This window comes from Bison bison, unplaced genomic scaffold (genome assembly GCF_000754665.1).
Source record: "Bison bison bison isolate TAMUID 2011002044 unplaced genomic scaffold, Bison_UMD1.0 scf7180017864354, whole genome shotgun sequence".
In the NCBI taxonomy this organism is placed as follows: Eukaryota; Metazoa; Chordata; class Mammalia; order Artiodactyla; family Bovidae; genus Bison; species Bison bison.
The window spans coordinates 3,414,906-3,432,037 of NW_011494926.1; the positions used below are offsets into that span (position 1 = coordinate 3,414,906).

The 17,132-nt window shown below is 36.3% G+C and overlaps 1 protein-coding gene across 17 annotated transcripts in view; it reads left to right on the forward strand.

Annotated features, from left to right (window-relative positions):
- The window catches only part of RBM26 (RNA binding motif protein 26), an 82,849-nt gene that overhangs the window by 21,150 nt on the left and 44,567 nt on the right, over positions 1–17,132 (forward strand). For 10 of the 17 annotated variants that reach the window (XM_010855108.1, XM_010855110.1, XM_010855109.1 and 7 more), the window contains exons 2-9: positions 5,626–5,744; positions 6,359–6,495; positions 11,093–11,181; positions 11,861–12,078; positions 13,800–14,060; positions 14,820–15,059; positions 15,687–15,857; positions 16,189–16,344. In XM_010855108.1, the coding sequence (XP_010853410.1) occupies positions 5,626–5,744; positions 6,359–6,495; positions 11,093–11,181; positions 11,861–12,078; positions 13,800–14,060; positions 14,820–15,059; positions 15,687–15,857; positions 16,189–16,344 (1,391 nt within the window). The remainder of the gene's footprint in view (positions 1–5,625; positions 5,745–6,358; positions 6,496–11,092; positions 11,182–11,860; positions 12,079–13,799; positions 14,061–14,819; positions 15,060–15,686; positions 15,858–16,188; positions 16,345–17,132) is intronic. The other 7 variants (XM_010855117.1, XM_010855124.1, XM_010855125.1 and 4 more) reach the window with 3 other exon arrangements.

The following is a 17,132-nucleotide window of genomic DNA, read 5'->3' on the forward strand; positions in this document are numbered from 1 at the left end:
GGGTTTGTTTATACACTTACAAAACGCGGCGCCTAGAAGTGGGGGAAGCAGTGGCACTCCCTGCTGCATGGAGAGCGACGCTGTTCCTCTCGAGGTCTCAGTTCTCAGTTGGTGTCATCCCATCTTGATGATCTGTTTTCCTTCATTTCACACGTTATCTCATTTGGCTTTTATCAGTTAAAGTACACGGTTGCTCCCTTTCATCTCCCACTCCTCAGTGCTGTTTTGTAGTTTCTTGTTTTGTGTTTTACGTGCTGCCCTCCCCTTCGCCCCTCCCTGACTCCTTCCCCACAGCAGACACACAGAAGATTGAAGTTGGAGCACTCTGTGGTCAGAATTATACTTTATTGGCAGATTATGTTTTTGCTGGTCTTAGAAGTACTTACGAAACTTCATGGAAATTCAGCCTGTTTCTAAGTAGAAATGAATTTTATCACTGTTTCAGTATTATTGCTTTGTCCTTAACATTTTCAAAATGTGATTCTTTTTTTGTCTTTCCCTAATCTGAACGATTTTAGCCCCACTTTTCTTTCACATGCTTCCAGAATACTGGTAGTATAGCAGAGGGTAGACTGGCTCTGACAAGATATAGTGTCATTCAAATCACAAACCTATTGTCAGTAGCAGCAACTGGTAAAGTACCTCATGAACAGTCTTTGCTTACCATGGACACAGTTTTTAAAAATAACTTACCCGTTACTATCAGAATATAGTTTTCTTTTGATTCATAATTTAAATATTTTTACTTCATTAATTTTGCATAGTAGGTTATTATTGCTCTATGCTCAGATGAAGTAGCAGTGGTACTTTTAATTAAGACAAATAGTAACAAGAGCACATTGTTTGCCTTTTGTCCCTGACCCATGACATTCTGGTATATTAAACTTCTGTGTTCAGATTATTTTTTACTTAGCTGTAATTTGTAAGTACATACCTTCTTTTGTTTTTAAAAGTGTTGAAATAAATATGAAATGGCTTCCTATAGGACTTAAGAAAAATTACCTCCCAAATACATATTTCCTGTTTTGCTGTTAAATGTGAAATTGTAAACCTTACTTCTACTATGTAATTTGCAGTCTTAACATTTTAAAAAGTAATCTGCCTTTCAGACCGTTTTAAGTATTTTGCATTTTTTTTGTATGGTTGTTGATTCACTATGATTGTTGTGACTTCTTAGATCTTGATTTGATTTGAATTGCTTCTAATAAAAGATTTTGAGCAAAAATTCAGGAATTCTATCTTGCTGTTTTATAAAACTGTAGTCTAGACTATAATCTAAAAAATCTTTCTCCACAGTTTTCACTGCTAACATTTTAATTCACTTAATAGTGTCCTGTTTAAAAAATAATGGAGGAAATGGAATAGATTTGATGTTTGGCTAAGAGAAATGTGAAGTGACAGTTATTAGAAAGGTCATTATTAAACTAAAAATTGGCCACAGCTATCAAACTAATAGTCAAATTATAGCATTGGACTCAGTGTAGAGACTCTGAATTTGTTCATTAACAGCAGTTGCAATAAAACAGTATAAGATAGTGATAGTATAATATATATATATATATTTTACCACAGTAATTTCTGGTAAACTAAAGTGTGTTTAGCTTGATGCCTCGTTAGGTTAAGGTTTAGTTGATGTTGCTTATTCAGGTTACCTAACATGAAGCCTGGTGGGCTGCCGTCCATGGGGTCGCACAGAGTCGGACACAACTGAAGTGACTTAGCAGCAGCAGCAGCAACATGAATAAGTATCATTTCATGGTCTCTCGTGCAGTTACCAGATTGCCAGTATAAGTGTGTCTGTAGGTACAGCGTGAGGTTATTGTCCCATTTCTTCATGCTTATTTCATCACAGATTTAAGTACTTTCATGCTCATTATGGTAAACATGAAAAAATTAACTTACCACAAGTCATTTTGTCTGCATTTTTAAAATGGTTGGTTTAAATAAGTATATTAAATTTCAAAGAGAAAGTGCTTAAAAATCTCATGTACCATTGAAATGAATTTTTTTTCTTTCTATTTAGGTTGTAATCCACTTCAAGTCTTTGTGAATAAATGGAAATAGATCTATGAGAAAAGTGGATTTGGGATTACTAACAGATAACCTAAACTTAGCTTAGTAGCACAGCAGACATTAATCATCTCATGACATGTGTCATTCCTGTGGGTCAGAAATTTGGAGCAGGTTAGCTATGTAGTCTCTCGTGAGATTGTGCTCAAGTTGTTGGTCAGTGCTGCAGTCTTTTCAAGGTTCCACTGGGGCTGTAGAATCGGCTTCCATGTTCATTAACATGTGGCTACTGGCGAGAGACCTCAGTCCACCCTGGGGGGTCCTCATTTCATAGCCACATGGTACTCTCCATACCTGCTTGAGTATCCTTGAAGCATAGCAGCTGATTTCTCTAGAATAAATGATTCCAGAAAAAGAACAAAGAGTATGCCATTGTGTCTTTTATGACCTAGATGATGTCTGACCTCAGAAGTCAGACACTGTCACTTCTGCCATGTTCTGATTGTTTAGAAGCAAGGCACTAAATTGAGCCTACTCTCCAAAGGGTAGGGAATTTGGCTCTGCCTTTTGAAGGGAAGACTGAAAAGTTTGGACAGTCACCAGAGCCATGTACTGTAGGGAGTCTTCACAGCATATCATAAATGTACTGGTTCCTTAATAGAGCAGTTCTCAATTCTGATACTGTATCAGACTTGTACAGCTTTTATAAAATAAATGAAGCAAAATTGCAGATGGTTGTATTAGACCTGTTGATTCACTTGCAGTCAGATTTTCCATAAGTGTTACTACTGTGCACCCAGAGTTGTCCACTGTCTTTAAGATGTGCTTTTTGATTCAGTGATGTGTTACTGCTATACTTCTGTAGAACTGTTACATTCCAGGTATGTATAGGAATTAAGACTTTTTGGTATATGTATTATAGTTTTCTAACTTTAATGTATATAGGTTCCTTATTAATACTCTTAGTATTTGAACTTTTAGTAGAACTTGTGGAATTATATTTTGTGTTTATTATTGTTAGAGTTAAGATTGCTAACAATAAAGAGCAATAAAAATAAATTGAAGGATGTCATGTATCGTTGTGTTGTTCATTCACTTAGTTGGATCCGACTCTTTGTGACCCCATGGATTTTAGCACGCCAGGCTAAAATCCTTCCCTGTCTTTCACCATCTCCCGGAGCTTGCTCAAACTCATGTCTGTTGAGTCAGTGATGCCATCCAGCCATCTCATCCTCTGTCGTCCCCTTCTCCTGCCTTCAGTCTTTCCCAGCCATCAGGGTCTTTTCTAATGTATCATGTTTTTCCTCAAATGAACTAAGTTATCCTACCTCTCCCCCTCGTTTGTAGTCACTATCTCTCCCCACTGTAATTCCCTAATGTATTTGTCTTTTTTTTTTAAGCCATGATTGGTAAATCTTTTTGTGTCATCTGTCCTTTGAAAATACAATTTACTGAACATTGTTTATGTTGCTGGCATGAAATTAACCCAAGCTAGGAAGTGAAATCTAACCTGGGGTGGAGTGGGTTCTGAGATGGGTTTTTGGTAAGTTGGTGGCATAGAAAAATAGTAGAAAGGCAAATGGGGCTGAGGAATTCAGAGGTTTATTGAAATAATGGACTCAGGGGAAGAGCACAGGAGGGAATAAATTAGAGGAACTATGCCTTGGACAGCAGCTAAGTGTGTAGGGAGGCATTGTAGGGGCTTTTTGCTAGGATGGCTAAAAAGTAAATTGGTGGCTGTAACTAGAAGTTTGTAGCAGTAAGTAAATTGGAGGTCTGGTTTCTGGGTATATCGCTATAAGAAACAATGCAGTTGGGGGCTGTAGTGTTGAGAGAGTGGACTTTAGAGTAAGAAGTTCAGGTTTAAATCTTGGTTCTGTTACTAACATGTAGTCTGAAGTAGTTTGCCTAGTTTTTTTCTGAGCCTCTGTTTCATCAGTAAAATGAGAGCTAAATACAGAGTGTAAAGTATGGAACATAGTTCATGGCTCAAATAAGGGTTCGGTAAATGTTAGTGCTTATTAGCTGTTGCTATGATTTTATTCACCCTAACTTGGAAAATGATCGTGAATTAAATAGGTAACAACTTTTAGCTTAGTTGAAAAACAGTTATCTGCTTTTTAAAAATTCGATGGGCATGGTTTGGGCTCAGAAACTTTCCCTCCTGACCCTGTTTCATTTTCACTAACTTCCTACTCTCCATCCCAATCAACGGGCAAGCATAGTTTATACTTATACATACTCCATTATTCAGACATAATATATAATCCAAATGTATAATCTCCTTTTCTCCCCACACATGGTAATATACTATACAGATTTTTTCTATCTCGCTTTTTAAATGTAACAAATTGATAGGTTTCTCCATGACATGAAAACTCCCCCATTCTTTTTTGTCCTTTTGTTGTATGCCATTCCCTTGTGTAGACTTAGTATATTTTCTTTTTCCAGTCCTCTGTAAATGGACAGTTGCAGATTTTTTATTTTATAATCAGTGTGACACTGAATACCTTGTACACAAGTCATTTTGAACATGTAAGTATATCTGTAAAGTTTATTCACTGAAATAGAATTGCTGGGTCAGTTGTATTTGTAACCTTGATATGCCATACTCTAGTGTCTACTGAGTTCCTCTCAGCAGCCATAATGTATGAAAATGGGTTGTTTTCTCCTTAGTCTTGCCTCTAGGATATATTTTCATATATTTAGATTTTCTTAACTTTGTAACAGAAAAATGATACTTCAATATAGTTTAAGTTTGAATTTCTCTTATGGATGGATGAGGTTGTATTTTTACTCGTTTATTGTTTTTCTGTTTAGTATTTCATTTAAGGCTTCTTTACACTCCTAAGTTTTTGCTTTTATTTGTATTAATATAATCAAACTACCCTTTTGCAATGCAATTCAGAAAGTGTTCATTACTCCAGAGTTGTAAAACTTTTTCTTGTTTTCTTCTAATACTTGTAATGGTTTCATGTTTTTACTGTGGTATATGGAATAAATTATGGGTCCAACTTCATTTTTTAGAAAAATAACTGCCAAGTTTTCTCAGTGTCATTTATTTTGTAGTTCATCTCTTCCTCCTTGATTTGGATATCATCTTTATGAAATCTGTATTTCTATATGTATTTGGGTCTGTTTATAAACTTTCTTTTGTTTCATTAAAAGTATATATTGTGTGGTATGTTTTCAAGTTTCCCTTTATTGTCCTCTTTTCCAGATATTGTTTGACAGTTATTTACCTTGTTTGGAAGAGAATAGCCTCTTGGTATTTTTATTGGTACCACATTGCTTATTAGTTTTTGACATTTTGGTATTGTCCATAATTTGTTGTAACTTCTTTTTTTTTTTTTTTAAATAATAGAACTTTCTGAATCTTTAGTACATGTATTAGTGTATGTTTGGTAGGATACTGAATGATGACTATATGTAATGTGTAAAATACATTAATATGAGGGAGAAAAACTTCTAGTTCATCATTGCTTTCTGTGAATTAGATGATGCTTACATATATTAACTTGTTTAACTATCATGCTGACTTAGTTTGTAATTGGAACTTATAGAGTATGCAGTTGTTTATGGCTAAATTTCCTTCAACATTGCTCTTTTCTTCAGCTGTGATGCAGATCCATCAGCCCTGGCAAAGTATGTTCTCGCTTTGGTAAAGAAAGACAAAAGTGAAAAAGAGTTAAAGGCATTATGTATTGATCAGCTGGATGTATTTCTTCAAAAAGGTAAGATCTTTGCTTTCAAAATATTGCTTTGATAACTTAAGATTCAGAGAGTGTTAAAGGAGTTTGGTAAGAGACAGGCTGTAACTGTAATGAAGTTGAACAGACAGTATAATTAGTGGTTTTATTCATGGCTTATTTATAATGGAAATCTTTTTTTTTTTTTCTGTTAACGTCCTGTGCTCATTCTTAAAGAATGCTGCTATTTTTCCTTAAAAGATTAAGAAAATGACTGAAAGATAGTACTGTTTAGGAACCTACTACTGATTTTGTCTAGCACAGTGCTTCTCAACTTTTTTCACTTTGCCGGGAACTAGGTAATGATAATATTTCTGTTTGGCACCCTAGGCAGGGTACATGGAGACTAGTGATGGCTGGTGGTGACTGACCCACAGGCTCCGGTCATTCATTCTAGTCCTCAGCATCCTGAGAATTGACTGAAACCGTATTACTATGGGACTTGTACCATAGCACACTGGTTGGGAAGCTGTTGGTCTTAGTATAAGTTTTAGATTTGTAAAAATCAAGATATATTTCATCATACTGAAGTCTGATGTGAAGAAGTGGAGAATAATTAGGAAATCTGTTAATCTGTGCTGGTTTTGTTTTATTGTTAGAGACACAGATATTTGTGGAAAAACTTTTTGATGCTGTGAATACAAAGAGTTATCTACCTCCTCCAGAGCAGCCATCATCAGGAAGCTTAAAGGTAGAATTTTTTCAGCACCAGGAAAAAGATATAAAAAAAGAAGAGGTAAGAATTTGTGTTAAACTTTTGTGTTCTTTAAAAACGTATTTGGAGTAGTTAAATTGAGTTTTATTTTTTGTACCTGTGTTGGAGTCCTCAGGACCACCAGATTAACAGACTAAGGATATAGTCATTGATTAACGGACTCAGGATATAGTCATTGTCATGGCTATATCTTACAGTGAAAGGATATAAAGCAAAATCTGCAAAGGGAAAAAAGTGTATCATGCAAAGTCTGGGTTAGGAACAAATTTGCAGAGGTTTCTTCCAGTGGAGTCAAATAGGATGCACTTAATGCGTAGTGACAACACGTGTGAACCAGGAAAGCTCCTTAGAGACACAGTGCCCAGGGTTTTTATTTAGGACTGCTTACATGGCCACCTTCAGCCTAGGATTTACGAAACTTCCAAACTCTGAAGAGGAAAGCAGATGTTTAGCACAATCCACGTTGTTTATCCAGACCGTTGTTTATCCAGACCGTTCAGGCATCAATCCAGTTCAGTCGCTCAATTGTATCTGACTCTTTGTGATCCCATGGACTGCAGCACACTAGGCTTCCCTGTCCATCACCAACTCCGGAGCTTACTCAAACTCATGTCCTTTGAGTCAGTGATACCATCCAACCATCTCATCCTCTCGTCCCCTTCTCCTCCCACCTTCAATCTTTCCTAGCATCAGGGTCTTTTCAAATGAATCAGTTCTTTGCATCAGGCGGCCAAAGTATAGGAGTTTCAGCTTCAGCATCAGTCCTTCCAAGAAATATTCAGGACTGATTTCCTTTAGGATGGACTGGATGGATCTCCTTGTAGTCCAAGGGACTCTCAAGAGTCTTCTCCAACACTACAGTTCAAAAGCATCAATTCTTTGGTGCTCAGTTTTCTTTATAGTCCAACTCTTCATATCCATACATGACGACTGGAAAGACCATAGCTTTGACTAGATGGACCTTTGTTGGCAAAGTAATATCTCTGCTTTTTAATATGCTGTCTAGGTTGGTCATAGCTTTTCTGCCAAGGAGCAAGCATCTTTTAATTTCATGGCTGCAGTCACCATCTGCAGTTCAGGCATAGTGAACTGTTATTATTAGGGAATGATGGGAACTTTCCAGAAGTCATAGTTGCAGATGTCACCCAAGGGCTTCCCTTGTCAGCAGCCCTTTCCGTTTATTTCTTTGGCCGCACTGGGTGTTTTGTTGCCTTACAGGGGCTTTCTTTAGTTGCGACAAGCACAGGCTACTCTTGGTTGCGGTACACAGGCTTCTCATTGTGGTGGCTTCTCGTTGCAGAGCACAGGCCCTAAGCGTGTGGGCTTCAGTAGTTGTGGCACACAGGCTCAGTAGTTGTCAATCTTGGGCTCTAGAGCTCAAGCTCAGTAGTTGTGGCGCGTGGGCTTAGCTGCTTTGCAGCATGTGGAATCTTCCTGCACCAGGGATCAAACGCATATTCCCTGCAGTAGCAGGCGAATTCTTATCCACTGCGCCATTAGGGAAGTCTCCAGCAGCCCTTTCAAAGATAACAGTCTCAGGTGTGCTTTGAACTCTTTTGTGCCTAGTATCTTACAGGTATGGGCTCCTACTATCTGTGTTCTAGGAGAATAACCCAGTTGTCAGTAGATCTGCTTGTTTCTGCCTTACATGCATTTTGCAAGGGACTATTTTTAAGGTAGTCAAATAAAAGGGCCTTCACAGGGCAATAGAAATAACTTATGCTTTAAGAATTTTTGAAGTTTTTACCTTTTGTACAAGTTTACCACTCTTGTATAATAATCATATACTAATTCAGATTTCCTTAGTTTGATGTTAGAGATTGTAATTTTAAAAATAATTGTTGACAAGCTATAATATAATATGTCCATGGTTAGTCTAGTTTTAGGTTAAACAAATCTTGGTTAAATTTTTGCCTTTCCTGGCCACTGTTTTGTGACCTTGAAAATACTACTTTTACAACCTTTACTCAGCTGTGAAATGGAAATATTATAGGGTTATTGTGAGGAATAGTGAAATAAGGTCTGTGAACACTTGGCAGAGTATGTGGCTCAAAGTAGGTTCTCAGTAAACGATAGCTGCAATTATTGTTGAGGATGTTAAGTGGTGGGTGATGTGGTTTAATCGTGACCTTTGGTTCTTTCACCTGATACCCTGTTTTTTTGTCCAGATTATATAAATAATATATATTTATTATGTAGTAATATATTTGCTGTGTATTATGTAATAATTCTCAAATGTATTTTTATCTCTGTGTCTGAATGCATTTACACACATGTACATATATGTAGTTTCTCACACACATACATAAAACACCCCCATTACTTTTATCCGCTGGGGAAGACCAGAAATTATTATAACTTCATGCTTTGTACCTAATAGTACAGGGGTTCTAGAACATTAGTGAGGAAAAATGGGATAGTGGGTATTGTCTTGGCAACTGCTTATGCAATATAGAGATATACAATAATTCATTTAAATTTTACCCGTTGATGAATTAATGTTGAAGCCTTAGTCTTACATCTGTTGGTATAATAATATTTCACCATAGTTGTTTTGACCAGTTGTGAAGGATATTTATCCCTCGTCTTTCAGAACTGAAATGTCAGGATGGCAGTCTGTGTTTTAAATGCTGTGGATGTTTTCAAAGTTCCCAGTTGGGCATGTACCATAGAATATGGCTATCTGTCAACATAGATTACTTATAAGAGTGCATGGAAGCAAATAGAAGGGAAAAGTGCAACAGGAGGTTTTGGTTTGTTTTATTTTCCAAGTGGAGGGTTAAAATGGATAGGAAGAGTTGAACAAAGTACTTAAAGAAAAAAAAAAGCAAATTGTTATAGAAGGCTTTTAAGCATTGTTTCTCAGAGTTTGGTCTGTTGATAGGATTTCAGTTACTTTCTCATTCAGGGGTACTTGACAGTGAGAGGCTTTTACCCAAAGGGATGCTGAAACAACTGGCATAAACCTGGACATGTTTATGCTATTACATTTATTTATTTGTTTTTATGCTATCTTGTAGACTTATCTGCATCAGAATATCTTAGGGTTTTTATTAAAAATCTTGAGCCTTATCATATTTATAGAGGCTCATGTTTAATACTTTCTCAATTTGTTTATCCTCTAAATAAATCCTTTTGTCTCTAATAACATCTCTTAATGTCCTGTGGAACCAGATTTTTTGGGCAGCATGGAAAACTGGTGTAGGGAAAGCAGCACTGATCATGGGAATGTGTTTAAGGACTGCTTTCTATTAATTGTATAATATGGGTTGTAGGAAGAGGACTATATAGCTGTCATACTGCTAGGAGAAACTAGAGAACTGTTTTCACATGTATTATTTTCTCAAGCATTTTCTTTCTCTGTGACTTGGTTAATTCTATTGCATTCTCCTTTAAAACCCCTGATGTGTTTGGTGCCAGACCAAATTCATGAGAAGGAATAAAATTGGCTTTCTAGTAATTATGTTAAAATTAGGATATGTGTGTGTGCTTAGTCGCTTCAGTCATGTCTGACACTTTGTGACCCTGTAGACCTTAGTCTGCCAGGCTCCTCTGTCCACAGGATTCTCCAGGCAAAAATACTGGAGTGGGTTGCCATGCCCTCCTCCAGGAGACCTTCCGAGCTCAGGGATCAGACCTGCATCTCTTTTGTCTCCTGCATTGGCAGGTGGATTCTTTACCACTAGTGCCACCTGGGAAGCCTGTAAAGTGAGGACACTTGCTTAAAACGTTTTTGTCACTACTGTTAACTAAGATAAACATTTATGAATTTCTTTAGCATTCACTTTAACTTTCAGCAAGCCTGTCTTTTATTGTTAATTGTACTTAGAAGAGAAATTTATTTTGTTTGAATGCTTTCAGAAGAAGACTATATTGCTCTTGTATTTTGTTGTTGTTGTTCAGTCGCTAAGTCATGTCTGACTCTTTGTGACCCCATGGACTGCAGCACGCTAGGCTTCTCTGTACTTCACTATCTCCTAGGGTTTGATCAAATTCATGTCTAGTCAAGGCTATGGTTTTTCCAGTAGTCATGTATGGATGTGAGAGTTGGACTATAAAGAAAGCACAGAAGAATTGATGCTTTTGGACTGTGGTGTTGGAGAAGACTCTTGAGAGTCCCTTGGACTGCAAGGAGATCCAACCAGTCCATCCTAAAGGAGATCAGTCCTGGGTGTTCATTGGAAGGACTGATGTTGAAGCTGAAATTCCAATACTTTGGCCACCTGATGCGGAGAGCTGATTCATTTGAAAAGACCCTGATGCTGGGAAAGGTTCAGGGCAGGAGGAGAAGGGAACGACAGAGGATGAGATGATTGGATGGCATCACCAACACAATGGACATGGGTTTGGGTGGACTCTGGGAGTTGGTGATGGACAGGGAGGCCTGGTGTGCTGTGGTTCATGGGGCCACAAAGAGTCAGACATGACTGAGCAACTGAACTGAAGTGAATGTCCATTGAGTCAGAGAGGCTATCCAACCATCTCATCCGCTGCCACCCACTTCTCCTTTGGCCTTCAATCTTTCCCGTATATTTTAATACCAGCTAAGTCATTGAAGCAGTAACATGGCAAGGAATAACTTTTATTAAACTTATATACTTTTTTCTTTGTTTATCAGATCACAAAGGAGGAAGAGCGAGAGAAGAAGTTTTCTAGAAGGCTAAATCACAGTCCTCCTCAGTCAAGCTCCCGATATAGAGAAAATAGGTGATTGATTCTTTGAACCATGTTTAATTTTTAGACATTGCTTTTCTTTATATGAATATTTAGACTTGATTTTCCTTTACATAGGGGCAAGTATTACCTACTGATTTATTAGTGTGGGAAAGTAGTAACTCGATCCTTTTCTATCAAGAATAACTAGGTGAGATTTGAAGGTACTGAAAGTGAGGTTTAGAACAGTGCTTGGCATATGTTAGTTATTGTTACTATTTTTATTCCTAACTTCAATTCCAGTGAAGTCTTACTCTGAGACCTTTTTTACCCAAAGCTTCCCTTTAGAATGAATAAACTATTTTTCCCATTAAAGCTTCAAAAGCGTTTAGAGTGCAGTGCCTGTGATACTTTCCTATAATTATGAGACTGTGCAAGACAGAATATACTATAGGACGTATGTATAGATGCCTGTGTGTATATGATTAAGACTTTGAAAGAGTTGGGTTTTTTTTTGGTGGGGGGGTGCGGGTGGGTACTGTGAAGGGCTTTTAGAGTGCTTAAGCAGATCATGTTAAGTTTTTCAGTTTTCTGAGTCTCCTATGTTTGTATTCGTAAAATGGAATAAAGAATCATGATGTTACAAGAATAAACCAGAACTTTTGCATTTGATTAGAGTTTTTCCTGTATCCACTTGAATATTTTCAATAAAAAAGTTCATGTATTTCTTTAGAAGTCGTGATGAGAGGAAAAAAGATGATCGTTCTCGCAAAAGAGATTATGATCGAAACCCTCCTCGAAGAGATTCATACAGAGACCGGTACAACAGAAGACGAGGGCGAAGTCGCAGTTACAGCAGGAGTCGGAGTCGAAGTTGGAGTAAAGAGAGGCTTCGTGACAGAGATAGGGATAGAAGCAGGACTAGAAGCAGGAGCAGGACACGAAGCAGGGGTAAATAATCACATATGGGTATATTTTGCCTGGCACTTTTATTGTGAAAAACATTTTGTATTTGAAGGTTTTAAAAATTGTTTTGTCAGTATTATCTTTATTTTTTCTATCTTGCTGTATTTTATATGTCCGAATAACGATTTAAAATTTTCTTTTGAAACTTTTATTTTATACAAATTACAACCACAATGTATTACTGCATACCCGTCAGAATGATTGAAATTAAAAAGACTAGCTTTACTCAGAGTTGGTGAGGATTGGAAATAAGCTGGAACACTTTGGAAAACACTTCAACAGTGTCTTAAAAATGTTAATCCTGTATCTACTAATGACCCATTCCACTCCTGAGTGTTTACTTCCAGAGAAATAAAAGTGTATTTCCGAACAGAGACATAAACAGATGATCATGGTAGCTTCATTTGTTATAACCAAAAGCTGGAAACAGTCCATCAGCAAGTGAATGGATAAACAAATTGTGGTACACCCATAGAATGGATAAAAAGGAAAAAAAACTATTGATACATGCAACAAAATAAATGAATCTCAGAATAATCATGCTGATTGAAAGAAGCCACACAGAAAACAGAGTGTGTATATGATAGAGGGAGGGAGATAAAATTTTAGAAAATGCACACTAATCTGTCATCATAGACAGGAAACAATTCAGTGGTTGCCTGGGATGAAGTAAAGGAGGGATGGATCATTAAGGAGAACAAGGATACTTTTGGGGGATGATGAGTATGTACAATATATACCTTACTGTAGTTGTGATGTTTGGTTTCATAGGTATATTCATAGATCAAAATTTGTTAAATTGTATCTTTTAAATATCTTCAGTTTTGTTTATCACTTAGACCTCAAAACTATGAAAACAGTTTAAAAGTTTCATTTCAGATGTGTGAGTTTGTAAGAGTGTGTCATTTTCAACGTGTATAATTTTTCCGTCAGTGTGTATTACTGAAAGGACTTTGTTGCAGGCAATAAAACAGCTTAACACCTTAGAGTAAAACACCTTTCCTCAAGCTTAGATTTATACTCCCCTTGTGACCTTTATTGTGTATTACTTTTAGCCTTTAGAAAATCATGACTTTTTTTTTATAATCCCAGTATTTCTCTGTTACTCTGTTCTTAAGAGTTTTTTTCCTATCATCTAGGTGTTCTAGGCCTTTCTCCACATTACTTCACTTAACTGATCTCCTTAATATCTTTTCTCTTTCCATGGTAAATTTTCTTTTCTTGGCCCAGTTAATTTGTTTGTATCTATTATGAACTCCTTTTCCTTCCTCTTTGAGTATCCATTCTCATCTTCAGCAGTGTTCACTGTATAAAGCCCTGTTAGGCCCTGTTAATGGATAAAAACTAAATGTTCATCACAGAAAAAATAACTGTACTTGTATTGCATATTTGGTTTTATTGGCTAAAGTTTTGCATACTAAGATTTCAATGAAGAAAATAAAAAAATCTCTCTTCTATAAATAAAACTCCAAGAAAAATCTCATTAAGTACAGCAACTTTATGTGTGGCTTTTTAGTTTAGGTCATAACAAAAAGAAATAACTTTTCTTGAAACATTGTTTATATATTGAGTTGTTTTTAAAAGGAGGATTGTGTAAAATTTGAACTTTTTTTTATGTTTAGCAAAAATATCTATTAAATTTGGGACTTTGTTGTTGTTGTTTTTAATCGAGTGTAGTTTTTCAAGTCATTTATATTTTGTTGCAGAAAGGGATCTGGTAAAACCTAAATATGACCTGGATAGAGCAGATCCGTTAGAAAACAATTATACTCCAGTCTCTTCGGTACCTAATATTTCATCTGGCCACTACCCTGTACCTACTTTGAGCAGCACTATTACAGTAATTGCTCCTACTCATCATGGTAATAACACTACCGAAAGTTGGTCTGAATTTCATGAAGACCAGGTGGACCATAATTCATACGTAAGACCACCAATGCCAAAGAAACGGTGTAGAGACTATGATGGTAAGCCTGTCAACCATTTCATGAAGTATGAATTAATATTTTCAGCTGAGTAAATTCTGTAATTTTAGGTTGTACACAGTTACTCAAATACTTAATCTTTTGGAAATAGTGGGAAATTAATTTTAGGTACTTCATGAATTCCTCAGTATGTTACTGAAGTCTTCATTAGTCACCACCGACTAATATCAATTTAAAGATTGTGTTTATTTGCACTTAAGTCTTAACATATTTTTGGAATTTACCAAAGAGGAATATCTACTGAGTTATTTATCAGGAAGTTGGCGACTGAAACGTTCTTGACAAAACTTACTTAAAAATCAGGGTTATTAGCGTAAGTAAAATCTAGAAATGTATCACCTATATAAGACTTATAAATGAACTGAAGACTCTTAAGGTTTTACTGTAAAAATTTTGTAAATTGTATTAAAGCTGTAGTTGCAGTATCCTTAAAGTTTTAAGTGAGAGATTTAAATAAAGGAAATGTTTCTAATGATAAAAATAAGACAAATACCTATTTTACATCAGTTTGCTAGCTAGGAATACTCATGTTAATTTGGTGGTACATTTTTTAATGTGTATGTTAGCTATATTATCACTTAATGAGGGTTTTATATTACTGGAAATTGGTAGGTAGTTCTTATGGTTATTTATACTTGCCCAATGTTAAAAATATTCCAATTTTTAAATATCTTACTTTTGTTGACTTAGAGAAAATGTTTGTCCAGCACTTTTCATAGTTCTTTCTATTTTTCCTCACAGAAAAGGGTTTCTGTATGAGAGGAGACATGTGCCCTTTTGATCATGGAAGTGACCCAGTAGTTGTAGAAGATGTCAATCTTCCTGGTATGCTGCCTTTCCCAGCACAGCCTCCTGTTGTTGAAGGACCACCTCCTCCTGGACTCCCTCCACCGCCACCAATTCTTACACCCCCACCTGTGAATCTGAGACCCCCTGTGCCACCACCAGGCCCATTACCACCCAGTCTGCCACCTGTCACAGGTGAGGAAATATGTTTGCCTATACTTATTATCTGCCCATTCATAGTCTTTTATAAAAATTAATAGTTTGATGCTTGCCTTTGTTAGAAGTATCTATAGTAATCCTATATATGCCTGCTAGAAATTAAGAGTAAGATACTCCCATTCGGAATATATTTTGTAGGCTAATGGGCTACCAGGTGGCGCTAGCGGTAAAGAACTCGCCTGCCAATGCAGGAGACATAAGAGACGCGGGTTCGATCCCTGGGTTGGGAAGATCCCTTGGAGGAGGTCATGGCAACCCACTCCGGTTTTATCGCCTGGGGAGTCCCATGGACAGAGGAGCTGGCAGACTATGGTTCATAGGGTCGCAAAGAGTCAGAAGTGACTTAGCATGGCGTGGCACAGCCAAACCCGTGGTTTACTGTGGTTTAGGGTGACCCTGAATTATGTACGTCCCTAATGAATCCCAGCTGTCTATAGTCCTTTAGAGCTTAAGACAAACCTGTTTTGAAATACATTAAATGGATATTTTACCCTTGAAAACTATTTCAGTTGTAAGAGCTTGATTTTTATAGATACTATTATTTGATAAATGAGCATATCATGTTTGGATATACAATAACTTATTTTATTTGTTTGCTTCCAGATGATATTTCTTATTCTTTGGTTTTGACAGGACCACCACCTCCACTTCCTCCTTTGCAACCATCTGGCATGGATGCTCCCCCAAACTCTGCAACCAGCTCTGTTCCTACTGTAGTAACAACTGGCATTCATCACCAGCCACCTCCTGCTCCACCCTCTCTTTTTACTGCAGGTGCAGTTTTAGCCTTTCTATATTAATAATGTAATATAGTTTAGAGAAGAGTTTTAGGTGAGGGATTTAAAAATATGTAGAGAGTGAATTGCTCTATCAGGTCTATTCTCACTAAAATTTTATGGAATAAAATGTAGACATGGTAAATGTACATTAAATATAAGTCCTCAGTTACGATTTTTAAAAAACGAAGTTTTTAACAGCATTTTATTTTTCTGAAACTACTTTTTAAAATACATATAAAATGTGAGTTATAAATTAGTAATATGTTTTTCTATTATTAGTATAAAAAATTACCAAATGGAGTTTTATAATTGTTTTTTAATTACAGTTTTTGTATTACCAGATACATATGACACAGATGGCTACAATCCTGAAGCCCCAAGTATAACAAACACTTCCAGACCAATGTATAGACACAGAGTGCATGCACAAAGGCCCAACTTGATAGGGCTCACATCAGGGGATATGGATTTGCCGCCCAGAGGTACTGTGATGAGTCTTTTCTTCCCGTCATTTTCATAATATCAAGAGTGGCAAAACATTTAAAAAGAATAGTTGGTCTTGTGTTTATTAGGTTTGAGTAAGGGATGTTGTTATGTTTGTTCCTTGGATTCTTTGGTCTCAACATGAGAGAAAAGGTAGTATGTGGTACCCTATTTGTAGTACTGGTGATGTTTTATTCTGTCATCCATGGGGAAAGGACTTTCCCCAAAGTACTAATTTTCTAGCTTTTGGGAGGTATATTCATTCTCTCATTTGCAGTCTTAATTGGTTCATTTAAAGTCTTAAGAATAATGCTTTAATTCCTAAAGATACATTCTTTCATAGTTTAGAAAATGAAATGAGCTGTGCAGACTTAATATTTGATACATATTTTATTTTTGTTTGCTTTGACATGTTAGAATTTGATGTTGATTTGCTTATATTTTAAGCAAAAAATTTTATTTTAGACTGACTTGTTAGCTTTTAAAATTTTGTTAGAGGAGACAGACTTTTTATATAATTTCTGAATGGGAGAAGAATTTAGATTGGTCAACAAACCAGAAAAGTGCTATAAACGTTCAAAGGAGGAAGCATTCACCTTAATTTGAAAGACAGAGCATTTGCTACAGATATTTGACAGTATTGTCAGACATTATAGGAAATACTGTATAGACCAATAAAAATGTATCTTTTTTCCTATTTCAACTAACCTTTAAATACCATTTTCTTTCTAGTCTTTCCTTACCATCTTTTATTTCTAATTTAAAAAAAAGTCACGCATTATCAGTT